Source organism: Lepisosteus platostomus, chromosome 2 (genome assembly GCF_059453375.1).
Source record: "Lepisosteus platostomus isolate fLepPlt1 chromosome 2, fLepPlt1.hap1, whole genome shotgun sequence".
Lineage (NCBI taxonomy): Eukaryota > Metazoa > Chordata > Actinopteri > Semionotiformes > Lepisosteidae > Lepisosteus > Lepisosteus platostomus.
In genome coordinates this window covers 1746941-1769699 of record NC_142612.1, presented here as the reverse complement: position 1 = coordinate 1769699, position 22759 = coordinate 1746941, and the positions used below count along the sequence as shown (strand labels likewise).

Sequence of the window (22759 nt, the reverse complement as noted above, 5' to 3'; positions counted from 1 at the left end):
ATAACAACACTGGAAATGAACTTCTCTTTTCTCATAAGGCAGAAGCTCTTATCACTGATTTCAAATAACTACCCAGGAGACAGTGTCCACTCCTATAAATACCACTCTGTTAGGAAAACTCCTTAAGTGTTACAGGTTTATATTTAAGGTGAGGCAGTGGGCAAATTGCTTGTATATGCATGCCTCAAGATGTTCATAGTTTAAAGGTTGAAAATCAAATAATTTCCAAATACAAACACTATCCAGCAACTCGTGTTTCATATTCTGATTATGCATTATGTTGAAAAGCAACTGTACTGACCTCGTTAAAAGAATTTTGTAGCAAAGCACTGACACACATCACAGAAAATTGAAAGGAATTAAGGAAGTGTACAGTTCTCAAGTTTAATGGTGATTCTTAGTTGTGAATGGACATGTCTGGATACCTCTTTCCATCTCAATGATGAATCCATATATTAAGCTTGCTACTGACGGTAATTTTAAAATACATATTTATAAAAGCTGGTACACATGGGTACAAAGCTTCATCTGCTTTGATAACCAGAAAACTCATCAGCAAATCATGCAGAAAACAGAAGCTTACAGGAAAGAATTGTCATTAAGCATTCGATTAATTATGACTCTGCTTTCAAAAGCTCTTTTAGAGTTATAGAAAATATGCATAGTATTTTATAGTACATGTGCAGTAAGAAATCAGATACGAAAATAACTCCTGTTATGAGCTTGGTAAATAAAACACATTTCTTCTCTGCCACAAGTGTAGACACTTTACAAGTGAAAGAGATTTAGATGTCATAACTGTGTAACTAAAAAATTGTGCCACTAGAGCACCACTGCCCTGCCAACTACCAATAAATAAATCAATTAAACTAGAACAGGCTAATGATTCAATCCAATGAGCGTCGGGATGTTCAGCCTAATGACTTTGACAAGTCCCACAAACACTGCGCTCTGGCAGAGCGTTCGATCTTCCAAACGGCCAGGACCCTGTGGAGTTCTTGGGCAAACTTGCCTGCTTTAGCAACCATCCCCAGGACAGTCACAGCACACTGGATTTTGGCGGTCTCTCCGGGGAACACGGACGAGGTGTCTGTGTGAATCGACACGTTGAAGGCTGGACCTGCAGAGACACAAAGCCAGGGGCCCAGAGTCAGGGTTCCCGCAGCGCGCCAGTGACTCGGAGAGGTGGGTTCCCCCCTGAGGGGATATGACGTATTCTTAAGGCTTCTGCATTAATAAGAGGATAGGTGCTTTATTAATTTCTTCATTTCACCAGGCTTCCCTTTTGATTTGTCAAGTCAGGACAGCCGATTGCTCCGCCTCCTCGTCTCCCAGCAATCCCTGCTGCTCTTTACAAGGGGAGCGAGGAGGGACACTCGTGGGGGCGATGTCATCCGCCACCCTGCAAGCCCCACAGCGACTGACACGGGAGTGCCTGTAGGCCCTAGCAGCCGCGGGGAGTCACGAGACAGGCACGGCTGTCTAACCCCGACCCCGCCCATGGTGGCGCTCGGCCAGCTGGCTGGGAGTCCCCAGGCATTGCTGCACACTGCTGGCTGGTAACATCATCCAGGGCCAAGCTGGAGACACCTGGGCCACAAAGCTCAATCTATAACCAGCACCAAGCCCAGTGCTTCTCAGAAGGCCCCCCCCCCAAACATTTTTAAACCCTCAGGGAACAAGCTGCAGGAGGGTCAGTCTAGAGAGGCACTAAAGGAACAAGCAGAGTGTAATTCCACACTGAGAAACAGAAAGACCAAGCACAGCGCTGAGCCTCCTTTAGGGGAGGTGGAGAAGCTGTAGCCTCTTCAGTGTCTCCTTCCGTAAAAGGGCCTGAGTTCACCTAAAGCACATTGGCTGTATCTGGAAATGTCAGACACGATGTGTGACCCAAGCAGCCAGCTTTAGCTTCCCTGGGGGGTCCCCAGAGTCTACCCACCACTGAGGCCCAGGCATGAAGTTGCCAGGGTAAACCTGCACTTAACGTATGAAAGCCCTGGGACTTACCGTGCTAGGGAGAGACACATTGGCCCAATCAGTGCTTTATCTTTACTTTTCCCGACCCTTTTAACACGGACAACTGCGGCCTCGGATGCTCGGATTCGCCGAGACCGTGAGTGCGGACAGGAAGACGAACGTCCCTTTCCAGAAGAGAGATAAAGATGCTTACCCGTGTCCTCAAAAGAAACTTGGACTTTGTTGGAAACGGCTGTGACCGCCTCTCTCCACGTGCTCCCAGCGTCGGGCGTCCAGGCAGTGGCCTCGCAGAAGTAGAATCCCGCGTCCGACAGCTGGGTGCCGTACATCCGGAAGCGGAAGTCCTGCTGGCTGGTTTTGAGCAGCACCACGCTGTCCAGGCGCTCCTTGTCGGTCCCGTCCTCCAGTTGCATCACCGAATCCCGACTCAGAGAGACGACCTTCCGGACCTTGCCCCCCAGGGACTCCTCCACCTTTATGAGCGCAGAGTAGCTGGGGGTCTGCAGGTTCTTGCCCGTCACTCGGCAGCCCATCTCGAAGGTGTCTCTGGAAGCCTTCGGGGTGGTGGCGACCACCACCAGCACTGGGTCTGAAGCGCAAGACACAGACAGGCCTGAGCTCACCTGTTCAGGAAGATTTACTCAGAACAGATCCCGGCACACGAACAAGGCATGGAACTTTGGATGAAGCATAAATGGAGAACAGACAAATTCTACAGTAGGGGGTCGTAAAATAAAACCCCCTTCTAAGACCCTGGAAGCTGAAAGAGCAACACTACATCAAGTGAGCGGGATTATAATAAACTGCTGCCCTGCGAATCGGTCAGCGTTTCATTGCTGATACAGCTGCCCTTGAGTCCAGCAGGAGTGCGGTGGCTTCACGCAGCTGGGACATGATAAAAAATGAAGGGCTCCGAGATCTATAAAGTGAATTAATCTGTCATTTATAAAACGTGATATGTTTGAACAAAATGTAAAGGTATGTAATAAGTATTTGCTAAAGGTAGTGGAACTGTCTTTAAAAAATGACATTTAAAAAAAAAACAAATCCACTTCATCTTACAAACACAAAGATCAGAGAAAGTTTTTTGAAGAACCAGTTATACACTAACGTAGTCTATGAAAGAATTTCATTAACTTCCTCAAAAACAAAATGCTGGCAGCCACCAAGTGGATGAGAGAACTAAAAAGGTTTTTCTGGCAGAAAAATACGAGCCGACAGCAGAAACTGTCTGACCCGCGGCCTGCTGTCCTGACACCATGGCCAGAGCAGTCCAGGACTCTGACTGCCTCTCTTTCACCCGCGCCATGCGTGTCCACTCGCCGACAAAGGGATATTATGAGCTACATTCAACCGAGGAGTCGACAACGATGGGAATAAATGTTCACAACGATAAAATGCACTTGATCTGCTCCCAAAAGTCATAAAATATCTTAGTTTTGGATATCATTCCTCAATATCTCATTTCTACTATGTTCACTTTCAGGAGCTCCACAGGTAAGGGGAATAATATTGTAATAATTAACATAATGTATGCAAGAAACTAAGAACTAATTTGTTAAAGCAAACTCAGACATTGTACATCGTATGTTTTTCACCATACTGTTGTGACACCTATTACATCAGGGGAAAACAAACAAGGATAACAAAATAAAACTAGTTTCAGATATTAATGACAAAAACATGACCAGCCCAGGCTAGGTGTGCTGCAGCACTAGGACCTGAGCATATTTTCTCAATTTCCTGGTTGCTTCACTTTGCTTGTAAGCAATAATGGGGTTAGACAAGCCTCGCCAGTCCATACACCAGCTTTGGAGATGTCTGCTGCAAACTGAATTACCTGCCATTTCTTATAACCTGAGCGAATATAAATATCAATACACATTTGTTCCTTATATATTAAACCAGCAGTGCTTGTTCTACTTTGACAATTATCCTTCTATAAATCCTAATAACTCTCAATTTAATATATAAGTATTGAAAAAATATTTCTTTTTAATGGGTTTATATTAAAGGAAACATTAGTAGACAGCATGAGAAGTGAAGGCTGAGGTTCTCTGATTACAGTTTTAAGTAATTATGTAGGTTTTAATATGATAGTGGGTTGCACACCTACTCATTCTGGGATTAGTTTATCACTGTCTAAATAATACATTACTGAAGACTGAAGCTATGATCTGCTCTGTTAGGAGTTAATCACCTCTAGAACAGGCATGCATAAGTGGAGTTGCTCACAAGGAGATTCCCAGTATAATACCTTTTATTTATAAAGCCGCACAGGCACAGTGGAAAGGTCTCAAATGAAGCAAAGCTTTTTCCTTAGAAATACCAGCTGAGCAACTCTCCTGCACTCCAAAATGTTCTTCTAATCTTTAGCTTTTATAAACTGGTCATTCTATTATAGCAAGTACTTGAAAAACAAGACCCATTAAAGCTGAGCTGTCTCTCGGGAAGCTCCGATTTCTTCAGCCGCCCTTCAGAAACCCCCAGAGCACTTACTTTCCTGTGTCCAGGTCACTCGGACTCGACCGGACTCCACGGCCTTGCGCTTCGTCCAGCCGCCCTGTCCCGTCTGCGACCATGCCGTTACTGTGCAGAAATACCTCCCCCTGTCCGTGTCCCGTGTGGAGAGGATCTGCAGTTTGAACGTGTCCGGCTTCACCTTGCTGAGAACTATGAGACCTGCCTTCACGCGGTCTTCGTATTTGTCCCCAGCCTGGAGGTCCCAGTTTTCGTCCACCAAGGCGATCATGCTGGTGTCAGATGGCGCGTCCGAAGGCAGCACTTGCTCGAAATACCAGGCGACGGTCATGTGGACTCCGCTGGCTCTCTCGACGTCTGTAACTGTGCACTCCAGCTCTGTGGGCTCATCCGAGAACGCAGCGCTGAGGACAGGCTTAAGGATCACACTGTATGAGGGTTCTGTGGGTGAGAAACCAACAAAAACAAGGTTCGATATTGTCCTTAACATACGACTCATGAAGAATAATGCACAAGTACACGAAGTACAAGTCCACGTTTACAAAACAAAAATACACACTGCAGACACGGTAACCTGGCACATTCTGCTCCACTTCCAAAGGCATTTTCCATTCGGATGAGTCCAGACCAGTAGAGCACCCAGCGTTTCCAAGAGGCACTGAAGATCACGATTCATTTCCACGGCTGACACTTGCTTACGCTGCACCCGTTCACAACACAGGGCATTTTGCTGGAGCAACCCGAGCGAACACTGCCCTCGCGGGCCGAGGAGCAGGACAAGCTCCCAGCTCCGAGCCCGGGGCCTTGACCACACCGCCTGCTCTCAGTCTCTCTTTCACCGTTGCCTGGGCTGTTTATTTTTCAGAGATAATTTTTGGAGTTTTAGGTACTGTTTCATGCTGTCGGGGGCTTTGTTTTTTTTTTCTCCAAGGGTTCCAAAAACGGCAGTATTGTTGTTGCCTTTTTCAAGACTGCCATGCTGTGGGTGAAAAGCAGCCCGAAGCGCCCGGGGTTACCGCATGGCTTTAAATGAGCATTCACCCCTCCGCTCGCCGCCCCCTCCTCCTGCTGCTGCGCTGGCACGACTGCTGCCAAGCCGCCCCCCAGCCGCCCACGGAGCCGCGGCTCAACAGCAGGCAGCAGGCGGCACACCCACTCGCCTCCCGCCGGCGCGGACCGCTGCAGAGCCCCTTGTTCAGGACACACCCGCCAGACCAGCGTGAGCACCAGGCCCCCGGTCCGCCTGATCGCTGCGGTATTAAATCTACACCTCCCTCCTACACTGGTAAACAAAAATAAATCACCAGTGCTGGCAAAAGGGAAATGCAGAAACAAGCTCAGTATGAAATCCGCCCACCCGTTTCTGAACCGCTTTAACCAATGCGGTGCAATGCTGTGTTAATGCAATGCAATGCTGTGTTACAGGGGAAGGAACGGGCGCAAGGCGGCCTCACCCTGGACAGGACGCCAGATCAGCCTGCAAGCATGTCTTTGGACTGTGGGAGGAAACCCGTGCGAATTCGGGGCCCCAAGTCCAAACCTGATCTCAGGGCCCCAGCGTTGCACCACCCTTGAACTGCTTTCTGTACGGACGGCCCTTGCCTCTACAGGAAGGAGAGAGCGCTCTATCCTATTTGTTAGTCATTGTACCTGGCTGCAACAAAACCACAGAACAACTTTTTTTTTTTTTAATTTTCATGGCTCATGTCACCTTTTTCCTGAATATGTGGCTATGCATTGTAATGTGAAGAAAAGTTTAGGAACTATAAACTTAAATTTACAGAAACTCAAGCAAAGTAACCATTAAATGCATCATAACAGGAAGCAATATTCAAATATTTAATGCTGGAAAGCAAAATGTATATTTAAGGACAGTCTAAAATACAAACAAATGGAAAGATAAACAATTTTCTAATGCCAAAACACAAGATGTAGGAGTCTCTTTAGGACGTCCTGTGTTGTTGCTGCAGGACTGTGCAGTTCTCTGGTAATCTTGAGTTTCTTCCTCTCTGTAATTCCACAGGGTTAGGGAAGCACATCTAACTCCTGTCTGCCCAAAAACCTGAGAGCCCCCCCAAGACAAAAGGTTTCATTACAGTACTAAAACAATCTGGTTTTATGTGAATTCCTGAATGTACTTTACCCAGCATTAGCTGAAGCTAAAGCATTTAAAGTTTAGCTTATTCCTCAGATAACCCTCTGTGGATAAGTGGCACCATCTTACTATCTATATGGAAACAGGCTAGTATGACAAAAATAAGAAAGGTGTGATTACCCTCACATAGTCTTAACCTGAATACATGTGCATGATGGGAGGGAGTCCATGAAGGGATCAGTGGTTCCAAATATCTTCATAACAGCCCTGTAGCACAAGCAACATATCTTTGTCTCTTGAAGCTGATTTGAGGAAAAGTTATCCGCACATTAAGATATTCTCTATGAAAATTACTGTAGAATATTAAAGAATCAGATTTAACTGCTGTTTTTAATATTTATTTTCACATATTCATATATTTTCATTTCTAGGACAATTTGCAAGGGTTACATTAAGCATATAGTCTTATCTCAATTTAGGAATAACATTGCAATTTTAAGAAATACTTTCCCCAGTGCAATGTTAGTATAACTTGTAAATGTTGGTTCAGCTGAGGCATATCTATCTTCATTCTACACAATGCTCTGTCTCTGCTGAGAATACGTTAATCCACATGGTAACTATTGCAGCCATCTCCCTGGGATGAGATCCTAAAGCCAATGATAAAGAAGAGATGAGAAAACCGATAATCTCAGAACACCCTTAAGCCTACAGGCCATGCACTGGCTGCAGAAAGCAGAGTTTCCTCTCCTCTTTCCTACTGCATTGAGGAACCCATCCAAGAAAACACGCCCTGCCGGAATACTGTTTCTTAAAAACTGTACACACATACTGGGACACTGCACACCATGTAATGGTGAAAATGATGTTCTTGGGTTTCCAAAGGCACTATCATTATTAAACAGTGGAAAAAAAGTAGAAAATTAAAATTTGTTTAATTAGAAAAAAAAGGACAAAGCACGCATTAATATGTCCAGTCTGTGTTCACATTATAGAATCACAGAACAGAGTGTGTTCAGCTGGAGCTCCAGAGCCCAGAACACTTCATCCAGTCCTACCCTTTCAGTTACTCTGAACAACAAACCTAACACACTCAGAGGTTGACGCATACTGTGTATTTATACTGAAAAATAACACTGTCATTTATTAAATAAATAAGGATTAGTAAAAGTCCACAATCTAAACTATGCTAAAAAGTAGACAACCTTAGGTTCCTATAAAAGAATATATAAGTACATACGTAATGACAACTGTTGCCTAGCAGATTTAAAAAGGGAAATCATGTATTTCTCCTCTCCCTAGATTAAACGGAGTCCCGTCAGGTCCCCTCAGCGGACGGGCTTTGCCAATGAAGAATCCATGTGGTGGAGATCATGCGCAGTGCCAAAGCTCACTCTCTCTTATCTTCTTTGCTTCTCTCCTGCTACACTATCCCTGTTTTGTGCTACAAAAGCCTCTTTAAATACAGGGCTGGTCAATTGAGCTGGGCTGATCAGATCTGGGAGCATTCCAGCCTCAGATTTCCCGATACCTTGTCAAAGGCAATATCTCTAGTCAGATGGGGGCTACTTATCTGATCAGATTACCCCCGAGACATCCAGAGATCTTATCTCCCCCCCAGCTAGCACTTCAGATAACACCCACAGTCATTTTGTTCTGGAAATACCAGCTACTGCAGTCTCAGAAACCCGAGACTGTTTGAACTGAAACTCGGTAGGTAGGCGTCGCCACACCCAGATGTACACTAATCTGTCAATTCTGCTCTTTGCTTTGTTTTTGGAATAACTTTCCCTTCGAGAGATAAGGGGAAGTGTAAAATCCAGCGTGCACATCACTACGTCGAACACATAACAACACATCATTTTAGGTACTAAAGCTCAGTGTTCTCAGTATGGATACGGCTATAAAGAGTCTGAAGGCATAATTATTTGCCAGCATGAAAACAAGAAAGAGTTAGGGAAAAAAAAGCTTTGAGATCTTACCAGAGATTTAAAAACCCCAGATGCTAACTGCCAGAAAAAAACCCCACTAAACAGCAGAAAAGGTCACTCTCTATGGATCAATCCCTATTTGAGTTGGCAAAAACAAACTCCTCAAAGTTATTGACAGTGATTTTATTTTTTACTTGGTTGTATCAGTTAGGTGTAGTACACAAGTTGACTTCTTGGGAAAGAGATGAGAGATTAATAGACATCCAAATTATAAACAGCACTGTATTATATTAAAAGATACTTGATTAACATCTTTCATGTTGATCATTTTAGAATACCTGTTCATCTCAGGTGAATGTACATTGCTTTCTTAAATCTACAACCCTTGAAGAGCACCTATAAACAAAATGTATTATGTGCCATGATCAATCTTGAAATGAAAGTGTTCATCAAACAATTTCTCTCATACTTCAACTACAAACTAACTAAAATAAAAAAAGAGCTATACACCATTATATATTTCTACCAGGAACACCTTTATGTTTTAGGATTTATGGTGGATCTCACTGAAAACTCTGTTCTAATAAGATCGTTTTGTAAATAAACATTATCAAATATGAGTAAAGGCTTTTGCTAACCTTCATGAATCCAAACAATGTCACAAAAGCATATCTGATTACACACACAATGGCAACACAAGCCACCTCAAAAACATTTCTTAGGAAAAGATTTAATCTGAACTAGTATTTCAGCATCTAAAGGACACTTTAGGAACTCAAGTCCCAGCCAGACTCCTTCTTTTCTGCGGGAGTCCATGCTCATTAGGTTACTCAAAAAGATTCAATGATAAACTATTTACTAATACAACTGAATTATATGTTTACATACTGGATATCCATCAAACCTTCAACCCCAGTCACTTCAATGAGAAGTGAAACAGCATTCAGAAGGTATAAGAGCTAGCTAGGTACTTGTATCAGGACCTCTCTGCTCACGTCTCATGTTCCTGCACTGCAGAACTACAGAACTAGAAACATGGATCAAATGTACAGTATTTGCTAGACAAGAGTCTCTGGGCACTACATAAAAGTTCATTTCCCTAGATAAAAAGTTGTGAGTTGGGGGCTATTCTAGTATACAAAAGTGGATTGTGACGTAGCAATTCTACATTTACTGCAGCAGAATTTAGCCAGAGCAGACAAGAAACAATGGGAGAACAGATTCCTTAAAGCCATCTGGTTAGTGATTCCTCAATGGGCAGAGAGTTTTGCAGGGGCAAAGTCACAAGTCGGTTGGGAAGTGGCTTAGAGTGTCTTCTCGACTGTCCGCCAACAGGAGGCCTGTCACTATGACAACCCCAGGCGGGGGGGACTGCCTCACAAGTGATTGGCTGTAAAACCATCTTAGTACACAAGAAGCAGACTTTGGTCAGTTAGCTCTCTTACTCTCTGGTGAGACACCTGACTTCCTTCTCTAAACTGAAAGCAGTGGAAGCTGAACCTGGGCCTATGCATAAAATTCAGGATCAAGCAAAAAGCTTTGACAGTAATGAATAAGCTTTCTTATTCTGAAAGGAACCCAGGTAACTCTATCATTATAGTTTTTATTAACAATGAGATCACATTGTAATCACAACTGTTAATAATTGTCTGAATGCCGGTTTCCAGTTTCTCCTTTTAAAACACTTCCGTGTGTAAAACAATAAGGATCCATATGGTTAAGATTCTGCCAGCCCCTTAAAACACATATAAGAAAGTTAAGATCACGTGACTGACACGCCTCCTCAGAGGCAAGGCGATGAATGAGAAAACGCCATTAAAGCAGGAACGGCCATTTCTAAGCTTTAGAGAAGAACACAGGTTTTACCAAGTAATTACTGTCACTCACTTGTACCTTTTAAAACTTCACCAAGACAAACCCTAATATTGGTCTGAGTTATTCTGCACCAGTTATTCTGCACAGTGCTCTAAAGGCCTTTTAGAGATCTGCCTTTCTGAGCCCTCTGCAGAGAACGCGCGCCTCCTTTCAATGCCATGCGTTAGCGTGTACAACCGCAAGAGATAAAAGTGAAGGCCACCACTCCCTCTGGGCTAGAAGTTATTGTCTGTACTCTGTACTCTCCCTTTCATTCCTAAAGACGAGGCGAAGAAAGACGAGAGCTGAGGGCAGTGGAGAAATCACGAAGATGAGAGGCAGGGCCTTGAAAGAAAAAAACAACTTATTAGGATTTAATTTCTATGTGATATACACATACTTAAAAAGACCATTGAAAACTCTAGTACTAAAAGATCACATTATTAATGAAGTATTCATCAAGATAGGATTCAAAGATGACAACGCATTAGCCATCCTGAGCTGTACAACTGTGTAATAGTTATTCATTTTTAAACAGAACAGAGATCTGCCTATTTGATGAGTTTAAAATACACAATGCAAAATTATCACTAATTTAAAAAAAACTGAATGAGGAATTCAACAGTTCCTCTTATAACCTAAACGTTACTCAAACCTCCTGCTTTGATTCACTTGAAAGAAAAGTCATTTTGTTTTTGTTTCATCGTACTGGCACAAATCAAACCTTACAAATCTTTTTTTTCCCCTCAGAAATGATGTTTCAAATGTGGCAACAAAAAGAATAAATGAGTATGTGTCAAACATCTTTGCAGATGCAAGTTGCAGGAATATACAGAAAGTTTCTTTTTGTTGTGAACTAACACTTTCTCTTAGCGCACATTTCAACTGATCAGAGCACACATAATTGAGCTGCACAACTGAAGGTCTGGACTTGTTCTGGTTTTGACTGACTTTGTCAAATGAGGTTCTGAAGTTAATGCTCCCAGCAGCTTTCTTTTGTATTTGTTCAGAAACCGACTATTGTGTAAATGTATAAAATCTAATAACTTTCCACGAGACCAAAAAACCGTGGCTGCCCTAGTCGGCGCCATCCTAAAACGACCGTTTCCTTTTATAACTTCCCATTAACTTTGCAGCCATGAAACATCTGAAACATATTAAGACTGTATGGACTTCTCATTGGTTATCTGTCCTGCAGCAGTTTTCTCCACAGATCCTCCGACATCAGTTAATAACCAATATTTGTATCTTTACAAGGGGTCGTGTTTTCTCTCTATACAAGCCATTCGAATAGTAATCGTACAGAATCATCCCTTTTAGTTGAAATGGTGTAAAGTACTCATGACACAAAGCCAAACTGCTGTCTCAGTCGTCTGTTGTATATATACACACAGTATATTCGTGTCTCCATGCTCTGCAAGTCAAAATTGCTAATTTTAACAAGGTCTAGTTGTGCACAAGGAACACATTTTATTTTAGCAAAGGCAAACTCCCTAATAAAACTGAGCCATTCACAATGCTGCTAATTTAGGCTTATAACCAGACACTGGCTATACATATAGAAAAAAATCTGTTTGAACTACATATAAACCATTTCTATAAAATAGATTAAAAATGCATAAATGACAGAAAAAATGAATGCAAGTAAAGTGCAAGACATCTGGTAAGGGTTAAAGCAGGATTAAGAAGCTCTTCTATTACATTAGAACCCCACACGCAGAGTCCTAAACTGCTTCCCAAGATACAGAAAGGAAACTGGAACAAATTCCGTCCTCACAATCAATCAGAGAGGTAAGATCTGTCCTTCTACAGAAGAAAGGACAGCAACTGGCAAGGAGAACTTTGATCCGAGGAAACTTTTTTTAAACCGACCATTTAAAATCCTTTTACGAGGGATGCCACACTTGTTTAGCACTATATAAATTGAATAATATGAATTTTGTCATTATTTAAACTACAGCACACAGAATACCTGACAACCCCCCAGGTCCCACAGAACCAAAAGCAGTTCATTAGAGATGGAAAAGCTGTCTGAGGGGGGTCTTTGATGAAATACTACTCACTCGAAAAAGGATGCGTGACAGGTTGGGTGAGCCCGTCTCGGGGAAGCTGGGCATAATATCAATAATTGATCACTACACTCACAGTGTGTTTGACTTTCAAACTGTATAACATGCACAGTACTGTTGCCTTAAAGTCCTGGGATCCTGGGTTTGGCACATTCTACCGGTGTGTATGCAAGTTACTCTTAAATCCTGCATTCCTATTGAGCTTACTTCAAACTTGGGGAATTTAGTCTTGTATCTAGCATGTGGGACAGAGACCCAAAAGAGTAAAATGGGCTGAAGGGATGAAATCCCTCACATTTGTCACATGGCTAGAAGTACTTTTCACAACTCTGCCTGAACCATACGTCTGGACCTTCACAGTGGAGATTCTCTTCCAACAGCACAGCAGACAGAAGAGGTGTCCTCCACAAAATCTACACAGGCTGTGAAATGCAAAGAAAAAGAAACTCCCTGGGGATACTTTCTCACAAACTTGCCTTGAGGTTTTCAGGAGTGTTACTATTAGGCCTTCTGTAATTGCTTAAAATAAAAGAGAAACAACACTTATGTTTCCACGACTTGACTGTCCATTTGTTTTTTTGACACTCCTTGGTAACTCACATTTTTTACATTCGGGATGTCTCCATGAGAGACAGGATGTGAACAGAAATCTGCATGTTTCTTCTCATGCGCCACGTCCCGGTGTTGCTTCAAGCTTGCAAAAGGCAACATCAAGCAGGACAGCCTGTCGCATTATCTCCCACACATTCATAATCTGGTCTCCTTCCCTTCTGATTAAAATGAAACCTTGCACTATTCCTCCCATGCTCTTGTTTGTTTAGCAAACAAAATTTCACCCGAACACACAATATCCTGTCCCTCAAACTGAAACCACAAACCGAAAACCAAATATGTGCCCTTTACTCTTAAATAAACTCCATTCTTCGATCTTTGTGGAAGAAAAGGCTTTTCATAGAACTCATTTGTACTTTTCATAGTACACTGCTACTCTGTGGGAATTATGGGTGGATGTTTGAATTTATGCGCTGTGGTCAGGAAGGACTGTATGTAGGTGGATTATTCCTCAATCACAGTATTAATCAAGCAAAAAGACAAAGTAATTAATACAGAGCAATCTGAATTAGATCAGAGAGATATGTCGTTACAAGCTAAGACTGAAAAACCTTTGACCCAAGCTCCCTCTAGGATAATTTTGTATCTTAGGAAAGATTTAAAATGAAGCTTCTTGTTTATGTTTACCCCACATTAGATTTGAAATTAATATTTAACCTAGTTAATGATTTAGGACAGTGAGAGAATCAGGCATTGACAACTGCGATTTCAACTGGCACACGGCAAAACACTGATGTCGCACGATGCTGCTGTCTGCTCACTCCTGGAGGTCAGCTCCACTTAAATTCTGTAGTTTCCCTTCTTCAATGTGACAATGCTGTAGTGCTGCCAACTTATTTGGAAAGGAAAGGCAGGATTTTATTTTTCTTCTTGATATTGCTGATGGTAGACATGATTAAATATAAGTAGTTCAAGTGGGGAGCTGCGTCAGCATGCGTAGGCTGCAAAGGAACAAGTAAAATTTTATTCCTTCCTGAAAAGAGAAGAAAAGGAACAAAATGTTTCGGCCGTGGGGCCGTACAGCTCCTTGTGTTGCTTTTCTTCTCTTTTCAGCATGGAATAAACCTTTACTTGTCCCTTTGCATGATGAAATATAATGTGTAACTTTTTAAACATGTCATGGACTATTTTATATTGCATTGAATTCAAACTTGATCAAAAATAAAAAATCTGGGTTCCCATATCCTGGATGGCAATAATTCTGTGCCTATTACTGTGCAGGAGAAGCGGAGAGCAACGAGACAGATAAAAGCAAACTAATCTTCCAGTTCCACATAACTCGTGTCCTGTCAGTACCCTGTGCAGCACTCTAGTGAGATAAAATGGCTGAACTGCAACTACAGTAAGAAGAGGATCATAACTTAATCACTACACAGAAACATGGGGAACAAGTTCTACAATGCCTTAGTTACAGCAATTGTTACAATTGTTTTCAAATAATAATGTGTTTCTAGAGAGTAAACCACCATAAACTAATAAAAGAAAACTGAAAACTTAGGAGGATAATGGACAGGTTTCGGGATAGTTCCCGCCTGGTTTCCTAACACAATGTTTTTAAGCAATGTACGTTAAAATAGAGAGATAGGAGATACACGCAAAATGAAAGCGCTATTCGACTTTAGATAATTGTTTGTACAAAGATCCGATTTCATGTGCCGGCCTTAAAAACAAAGAAAACCAGCAGGCTTCAGAAAGCAAACGCCAGGCCTATATCCCGGTCCGCAAGGAAATACAGCCATCCATCACTGGAAAGCCTTATTCCTTCAGTGCTTATTCCCAGGGAGCTGAGGGAAGCAGGAGGCGTGACTGCACCCTGGGCATGATGCCCACACTCACAGGGACCTTTAATCCAGACCAGCCTCGTGCTTGGAAGACGGGAAGTTACAGAAGAAGCCAGTGAAAAGCATTCCGATTCCACTGGGGAATCGAACCCCAGGCCAAGGAGCTGTGGGGCGGGAGCGCAGACTCGCGCACGAGTGACATCACTCACCCTCCGGCGCCACCGCCACCTGCACCGCGCTGGAGCTGCTCTCGGCCGCTCTGTACCACTGCCCGCCGGCGTGCTGCACCCAGGCGGCCGCCACGCAGAAGTAGTGCCCCGAGTCCGCGCGGCCCACGTCGCGGATGACCAGCCGGAACGTGTCCCAGCTGACGCGGCTGAGGCTGGCGGCGGCGGTCCCGTTCGTGACCGAGTCGCGGCTCATGTGGGCCAGCAGCTGGGCGCCGTCCAGCCCGGCGCCAGGAGCAGAGCCCACGTACCACGCGACCTCCAGCCCGAGCAGGTCGTAGCTGTCGGCTGCCACCCTGCAGGCCAGGCTGAGGGCCTCGCCCACGCTGAGGCTGGCATTGTGCTCGGCCGAAACCCGGAAAGACTGCGCTGAGAAAAACAGAAGGCAGAAAGGGGCACAGTGAACGAACTTAAACAGCAAAAGAGCCCAACAACATCAACACACAAGATACAGGTCAAAACTGATTCACCCATAATGCCCACAACACTGGCTACATGAACACATCCAGTTGTAAAACAGAACATCCTTTAAGGCTTTATTTCACAAATGTTTTGAAACATTTCAGTATGCAATTCTTTGTTCCTGAGAGGGGCTGATTTTTTCGGCAGCAGAGGTAATTCTACCAGCAGCTATATCTTGCATTTATGTACTCTGGGGTCATATTCCAGAATTTTAATTAACAAACCTGCAGCAGGGAGGACATGACCTGGCAGGAAAATCCTAGGCAACTACTGCTCAAACACAGGCAGTTGTTTCGGAGGAGGCTTGCAGCTGAGCACAGCACAAGAACAAGTCAAATATTCAGATGACCTGTCTTACAAAAAGCATCTACTGGTAGATTAACTGTTGCAGACTGAACCTGAAATATGGGTTTATTTCATGGCTTTTCCAGAATGACTCAATCAATGCTTATTGTGTATCCTAGAAGGCTTATTTTGTTTGACTTGTTGCCGACTGCAATCCGATTCATGCTTAACTCTGCGCTCAACGGTTGCAGAAAACATTGTCTGCAAAGACTTCTGAACAAACGAACACAGCATTGTCCTCCGTAGCTGTGGGAGGAAAGAGGCGCACTGATTGTTAATGACACCCAGCTCAGGCCCTCATACACGTTGGTAGAGAACGTCTCAGGAGTCATTCTGACCTTTATTTAAATACCCACCAAACACATACATAAAATCGGACACTGTAAGTGTTAAAAGAAATAGGGAGTGTAACTCACCTATTGGAGCCACCTTCACGTCCTTCAGCTCAGTCTGCTTCTCCTGAATGCTCGTCCAGGTATCCCCATCATCTCTTGCCCACTCAGCAGCAGAGCACACGTACAGGCCTTCATCAGAGGGCACCGCGTGGGAGACTATCAGGCTATACACTCCATCTCCGGGCAGGTCTAGACGCAAACCTCCATCCGCGTAGCGCTGGCGATAACTGCTTTCGGCTCTCACGACTCCGCCCGGACCGTAAGTGAGGATCTTCTCTGTAGAGGGGCCTCTCTTGACCGCCCAGCTGACGGAGAGGAAGGTGTGCTCCACAAAGTCCACCGAGGCTCTGCAGTGCAGTTCGAAGGACCTGCCTTCTGATACTCTCTCTGAAACCTGGCTTGAGTTGTTAAGAGGGGTTACCACAAGGCTGTCTGGAATTACTGCAAAAAAAAAAGCAGAAAAATGGGTTTGTGCTCTGAGTTAGCCAATCGCTGACAGCCCATTTGTTTCTGTCAACAGTGCCCGTTTTCCTGGCAACTCACATTTTTTGACATTAGTAATGACCCTGTGAAATACAGCATGCGATAAGAAATCATGTTTCTGCCCCCAAGTTCCCTGATCACGTCTTTGATGGGCTCTCCATCTCCCCTGCCTCCAGCCTGCCACAGAGCACATCAAGAGGAGAGCAGGCCAAAGTGCCTGCCTCATTATCTCCCACACATTAATTACGGCATCTGCTGTTCCATCTGAAGGGGATCCGTGCTGTGTGCCAGGAAGCGCACGCATTCTTCCATGCCCTTCAAAAACAAACTTTCCAAATATGGGAAAGCTTGTCATTTACAGCTCCTAGTGCTGCAGCTGACCTTCTCCGGAGATCTTGTAAACTTAAAAGAAATTCTTTCTTAGTAGGATCACACCTGTCAGCAAGCGACTTTGTGAGAACATAATACTTTAGCTGAATTGAGACTAACTCAATTAAGCTGGATTTCCGCCTTATTTTGGATGAAGGAGTTCTCCCTAAGTAATGGAACAATGATTGTGGACTTCTAAAAGGAGGTCATTAGTTCCAGTCCTTTAACTTGACTTCACTGTCATTTTAAGTTCATTTCCCAATGCTGGGCGTTTTGGAGGTATTTTCTACTAGATTTGTCAACTTAAAATATCCTCGACAGAAAAGTCCCTCAACGGAAATCCCAAGGTTTACAGGCTTTTTTTGCCTCCCATCAGAGATCTACCTAGAAATCACACACAATCTGCCCCGACTCTGAGCAGAATAAACGCTTTCGAAACACTACTGAGGCTGGACTCGCGCAGCATGCCAAGTGAAAGAACTAAACGATGACGGCCATAAGACGTCTGCTTGCAATGATTTGACCATATTTTATTTAGAAAATTTAGAACGATACGGTTTCAGAATTCAATCTAATCTGAGAACTGTAACTTTCTTTACATACAAATTTCTGTGCACGTACCACATTTCTACTCTCTGACTGCTCGCTTAGTAAGGGGTGATGGGCCCCCTTTCATTGCAAGGTCAGGATTCACAGGCTTTGAGCTCTGATCACCACTACAGACGCTGATGACAGACATGCTAAAGCATCCAGTGTATGAAGACAAGGCTGAAGGAGCCCCGGTTGCAATCATGTTCTTTCAAACATCAGCTACGTCCGCACAGTCACGCACACTCTCTCTCTGTACATGCAACATAAGCCTTTTTAAACTGGAGCGGCTTGTATATCTATGGCGGTTTAGCCTACATCCGAGACGAAACACAACCAGCTGCTATTGCAACAACTGCTTGCAAAAGGCGACGTTCGTGAAATAAACATGAATCATAAGAATAGCACAAACCTTTTATCCACACATTTTCTATATACGCAACTACAAGACTATTTCGGAATGTGTTCTCAGAAAACGAGACTGAAGGGCATCTCGATGACACCCAACAGCGACCGTACAGCCGAACCTACCTATTAGTCGCACAGTCGCATTGTAGTTTCCGCTCAGCTGGGAATCAGTGCTGGGTGTTAAGCAGTCATACGCTGCGCTGTCGCTTGGCTTGACGTTTCTAATCCTGAGACTGACCGAGTTTTCACTGGTCCGGTCTATGGTGACCTCTCTGCTACTGACTCGGCTCCTGAAGGAGCTGTCCGTGAAGGATGAGTCCAACGTGGAGATGAGCTGAACAGACCTGTCCCCCCGGATCACTCGCCAGTCGAAGTCCTGCTCTCTAGGGCCTTCGTAGTCCTGCACCTCACAGGGGATGGAGACCTCTGTCCCTTCCACTCTGACCAGGGGGCCTGCAGGCACCTTCACCGTTCGCCCCAAGCAGAGCGCTGCACAGAAACACGGGAACAAGAGTTGCATTAATCAAGTCACGCTCTCACAGAGCAAGACACCTTCACCTCAGACTTGTACATTTATCTTAAATCAGGGTCCCCAACGCCAGGGGCTCAAATCCATTTCAAAATCCATGTCGCCACACACACTGCTGTTTCTCAAGACTGGTATGACGTCCAAGTCGGTGACTGAGCAGGTAATTTGTTAAATCAATGAAACTCTAGTCTTTGAGGACCGGAGGGTATTCCACTTTTTTCCCAGATGTTCTCTACATTACTCACCTGAACAAATCACCTGGATCAGTTTAACCCCATTCGATGTCTTCAGAAACCATAACATATATAGAAAAGTCTTTAGAAAATTAAATGACTGGCATTATGAAATTAATGGGCTGTCATTTAAGGATTCAGCAATTATCTCTAAAACCTGCTGGCTTGTGGCTCTTCAGGGTCGGGGTTGGGAGTGCTTGTCTTGAATAATTTTAAGTTTCTCGGTTTTCTTTGAAATGCCCATCATGTAGTGTGAAGGATGTTGCATAACCAAAGATACATTATTTTGCACATATTAAATATTGCTCTGAATCATTCAAATCCGAACTGAACAGGTTCCTGCAGGCAATCCTACAGTGAAACACGCTGAGACACTACTCTTTTTAGAGCAGTGCGGTTTCAGCCTCACAGTTCACTGTGAAAACCAGAGAAGGAGTCCAGAACTCCTTCAGGTCACCTTACAAAGATTGTGTAAGAATCCAGACCAATATCTCTCTTCCGTTCACAGCTGGAGCTTTTGTCTCTAGTGTCAAGTTTGCGGTCTGATATACAATGTTTGAACTATGTTGTGAAGTGGGGAGGGGGGTGAGGGTTTATGCAGGAGTCTGGCAGGGAAGCAAATCTCTTTAACCCCCAAGGCAGAGGGTGGCCACAAAGTGTGTCAGTAAAAAAAAAATACCCAAAGCTGAGCTGGATAGTGGATATAAATATATAAAAATACAATTTCCAAGAATTTAATAATAAAATGGTAGAAAAAAAGTTGCTAATGTCTGCACAGTGTGTTGCAATCTTCATCAGACACGGATTTAAAATAAAAAGATGGCTGGACTGGAGAATTAGTTATTTAGAATGGGCTCCACTCTTGCATACAGCACATAAATACCCCTTTTTAATGGAACCTCATTTTGCTTGACAATAGTAAGATGAGTTTCTTTTTTATAAAAAGGCACCACAGGGTTATCCCATAATCCATTTGGTGCAGCATGAGAACTTCCTGCTTGGGCCACACTGAGAAAAAAAAACAACTCAGAAATGCGTTTTATTGATCCGGGCTGACTGGGACCAAAAATGTTAAGAGACATTAGTAACTGAACTCGGAGAAGAAACACAACTACTCTCCAGAGGTCTTCTGGTGAGACGACAAATGACGGTTCTGAAAAAGGGGGTTTCTGCGTCGTTAAGTTAAAACTATTAGCTTGACGCATGGGAAGGACAAGTGAAGAAACAGACTGAACTGGTTGAAACACATCTTGAGCGAGACGTGGGAAGAAAAAGAAAAAGGGCTTGTCTGAACAGATAAAAGCAAACAACAAAAAAGAAGGCGCAGAACTGGAACTTGAGACTCGCTGGATTCAGGAACAATCTCTGCCATTATATATTTTTAAACAGCCGCAGCCTACAACCTCAAACAAAACAATCATCTGAATTTAGATTTATGTTTTTGTATGTCCTATAAATAATCAATATAAAATCAACGAGCCTATATTACATAAAATTCATCATGTATGCCTGTTAGAAAGTATTGTTTTAGGGCTTTTAAAAAGTTTGGAAACAGAAGCTGATTTCACATAGAGTTTAAACTGTTTTTTTATCATTAACAAAAAGACCTGACTTGAAACATGCATAACTGATTTACCAAATTTAAAGCATTAGTACTGAACGTAATCCTCGTACATCTGCATGTGCCTAAAGTGCTATAAATAGGTGGGTCACACTTTTACAAACATACTATGGATTTTAACTGGTTTTCAAATGAATTAATCTAAAAAACTATTGAACAACAATCACACGTGGTGAATAACGCAGCAAACTTTGTTAAAAATAATAACACTCAGAGTACTTGTTCTTTCTGAGTGCCCTCGGATCTCTCAAAATCCCAAGATATGAGAATAAACGCGACTGCGTAACAGAACACAGTCTACTATACAGTGAAAGCAAACATTTTTACCAAGGTGTGTAGGGAATGAATGCTACAATACTGTAAAGAGTCTGAAGAAGCATTTTAAAATAGCACAAAAGCTTTTAAACCAAAAGATTTGAAGCTTTTTTTTAAACCAAGCAGCATGAAAGGGACAATAAGTGACTTGAGGCTTGCAGTCTATTAAAACACATCATTTTAAAAGCTGTCCAAACTGATCAGTAAAAATAAGATTTTCACTTGTTCACAACGTATTTGTGAACAAAGGCTTCGAGTTTTATACATTTTTGAGTTCCGGTATAAATAAGACATTGGTTGAAATATTTTGAAAGGTGTGTCCAATTTACACAAAAAGCACTTAGTCCATCTCAGCCATCTTGCTAAGGAGCTGTCAGGCAGAAAACGTAGCAGCTGCATACAAATTGCATTCTGGTATGTTCCTATTTTCTGCAGAGAAAGCTTTGCAGATTTTCAGAGATTTCAGGGGAGAGGATGCACAGTAAAAGCGCATACAAATTGTTTATTGCTAACCAAAACTTCCTTTAATGTGGTTCTCTTAAATATGCTTTTAGCCTCATCTGAATGAAACATGGACACAAGTATCAGACAGCTCACGTTACACTTCCCTATTTTAAGCTCTGGCACGGACGGAAGGTACCTAAACCCCCAGAGAAGTCACCGCGACTTGCAGGGTCGCCTCGGCCAGCAGCAGCAGGGAAATGAGGCTTGTACAGTACTTCACCAAAGTGCGAAGCACCGGCGTGCAAAAAAGGGCGCCAAGCTTTAAAAAGCCGAAAAACCCATAAACGGGTAAATTAAGTATGAATATGGAGAACATAAAAATGCAAAATAAACTAAAGAATTATGCAGAATGGGCAGACATATGCGAAGACACAATCACATATGGTTAGCAAACGTATTTAGGTCCAGATCTCTAGAAAAAATATAAGAATAAACCCTTTATCCGCATGCACTACCACTAATATGTAAATCATACAAAGATGTAAAATATAAGTATATAATTGCCAACTGAGTTTTGTTTTAATTCTGCAGACTAGCTGAAATTAAGTTTAAATTCCCAGGGAAAAGCGCCAGTGAGATCGTTTGTCAATTTCCCAACGTCTTTTCCCCATGAAATGACGTTACAGGGAGGAGCGGATCTCTACAGCTCCATAATGAATCACTAGCTGTGACACTAATAACGGGATGTGACAAGACGAAGATTAGGTCGTTAGGAATCTCCTACAAATGATGTCAAACATGATACAATTCTGCAAACAAATGTAATAATGACTCAAAACGACAATACAGATGTACTGACGAATTGCAATGAGAACGCACAGCAACGGAGAAAAAAAGCCCTTCTGATGCACAAATTTTAGTTTTCACCAGACTTCTCCATCGGTATGCCAACACCTGATTCTGATTCTCAGGCTCCCCAAGAGCAGGACATGACTCAGTCAATTTGTCGCTTTACGTAACTCCTGGGTGTAAGTAACTAAGCCTATCACCCAGCCTAAGTCCGATTCAATACTCGACCACAAACGATAAAAAAAACTATATTATTACATATTACTTTCAGCTCATTGCCTTTTAATGTGTCTAGAAAACGTGTATAACAATGGATTGTATTGTTTCTCAGATATAGTATTTTATCTCTGCGGGTATGAAAGAAACAGTGTAATCTAAACAAAGTAATCAGTGTAAAAAAAGGAAACACCGTTTTAAACCAACCTTACACGCAAAACAATGCAAAAATAGCAAAGGTGACCCCATATAATGAAATAAAACATTCTCGGTTAAAACTCGCTTTCCGCCGGTTTGAAAACAGGTGAAAAACTAAATTTTTTCCCTCTGGAGTTAGAATTCAGATACAGAGAAATCACTTTTACGGGCTACAAATCCAATCAAAGGCACACAATTCAAAGCCGTGCCGCCAAGAACGAGGCGGCGTATCTTAATGCAAAGATTTCACGCTGAAATCAAACTCAAGGCACTTGGC

The 22759-nt window shown here is 43.0% G+C and overlaps 1 protein-coding gene across 1 annotated transcript in view; it reads right to left on the bottom strand.

Moving 5' to 3' along the window:
* The window catches only part of LOC148675659 (prostaglandin F2 receptor negative regulator-like), a 31196-nt gene that overhangs the window by 7880 nt on the left and 557 nt on the right, over positions 1-22759 (bottom strand). The window contains exons 2-7 of the mRNA XM_088644634.1: positions 18201-18566; positions 16251-16670; positions 15010-15396; positions 4477-4899; positions 2171-2566; positions 1013-1120 (exon numbers count right to left, since the gene is read on the bottom strand). Of these exons, the coding sequence (XP_088500760.1) occupies positions 1013-1120; positions 2171-2566; positions 4477-4899; positions 15010-15396; positions 16251-16670; positions 18201-18566 (2100 nt within the window). The remainder of the gene's footprint in view (positions 1-1012; positions 1121-2170; positions 2567-4476; positions 4900-15009; positions 15397-16250; positions 16671-18200; positions 18567-22759) is intronic.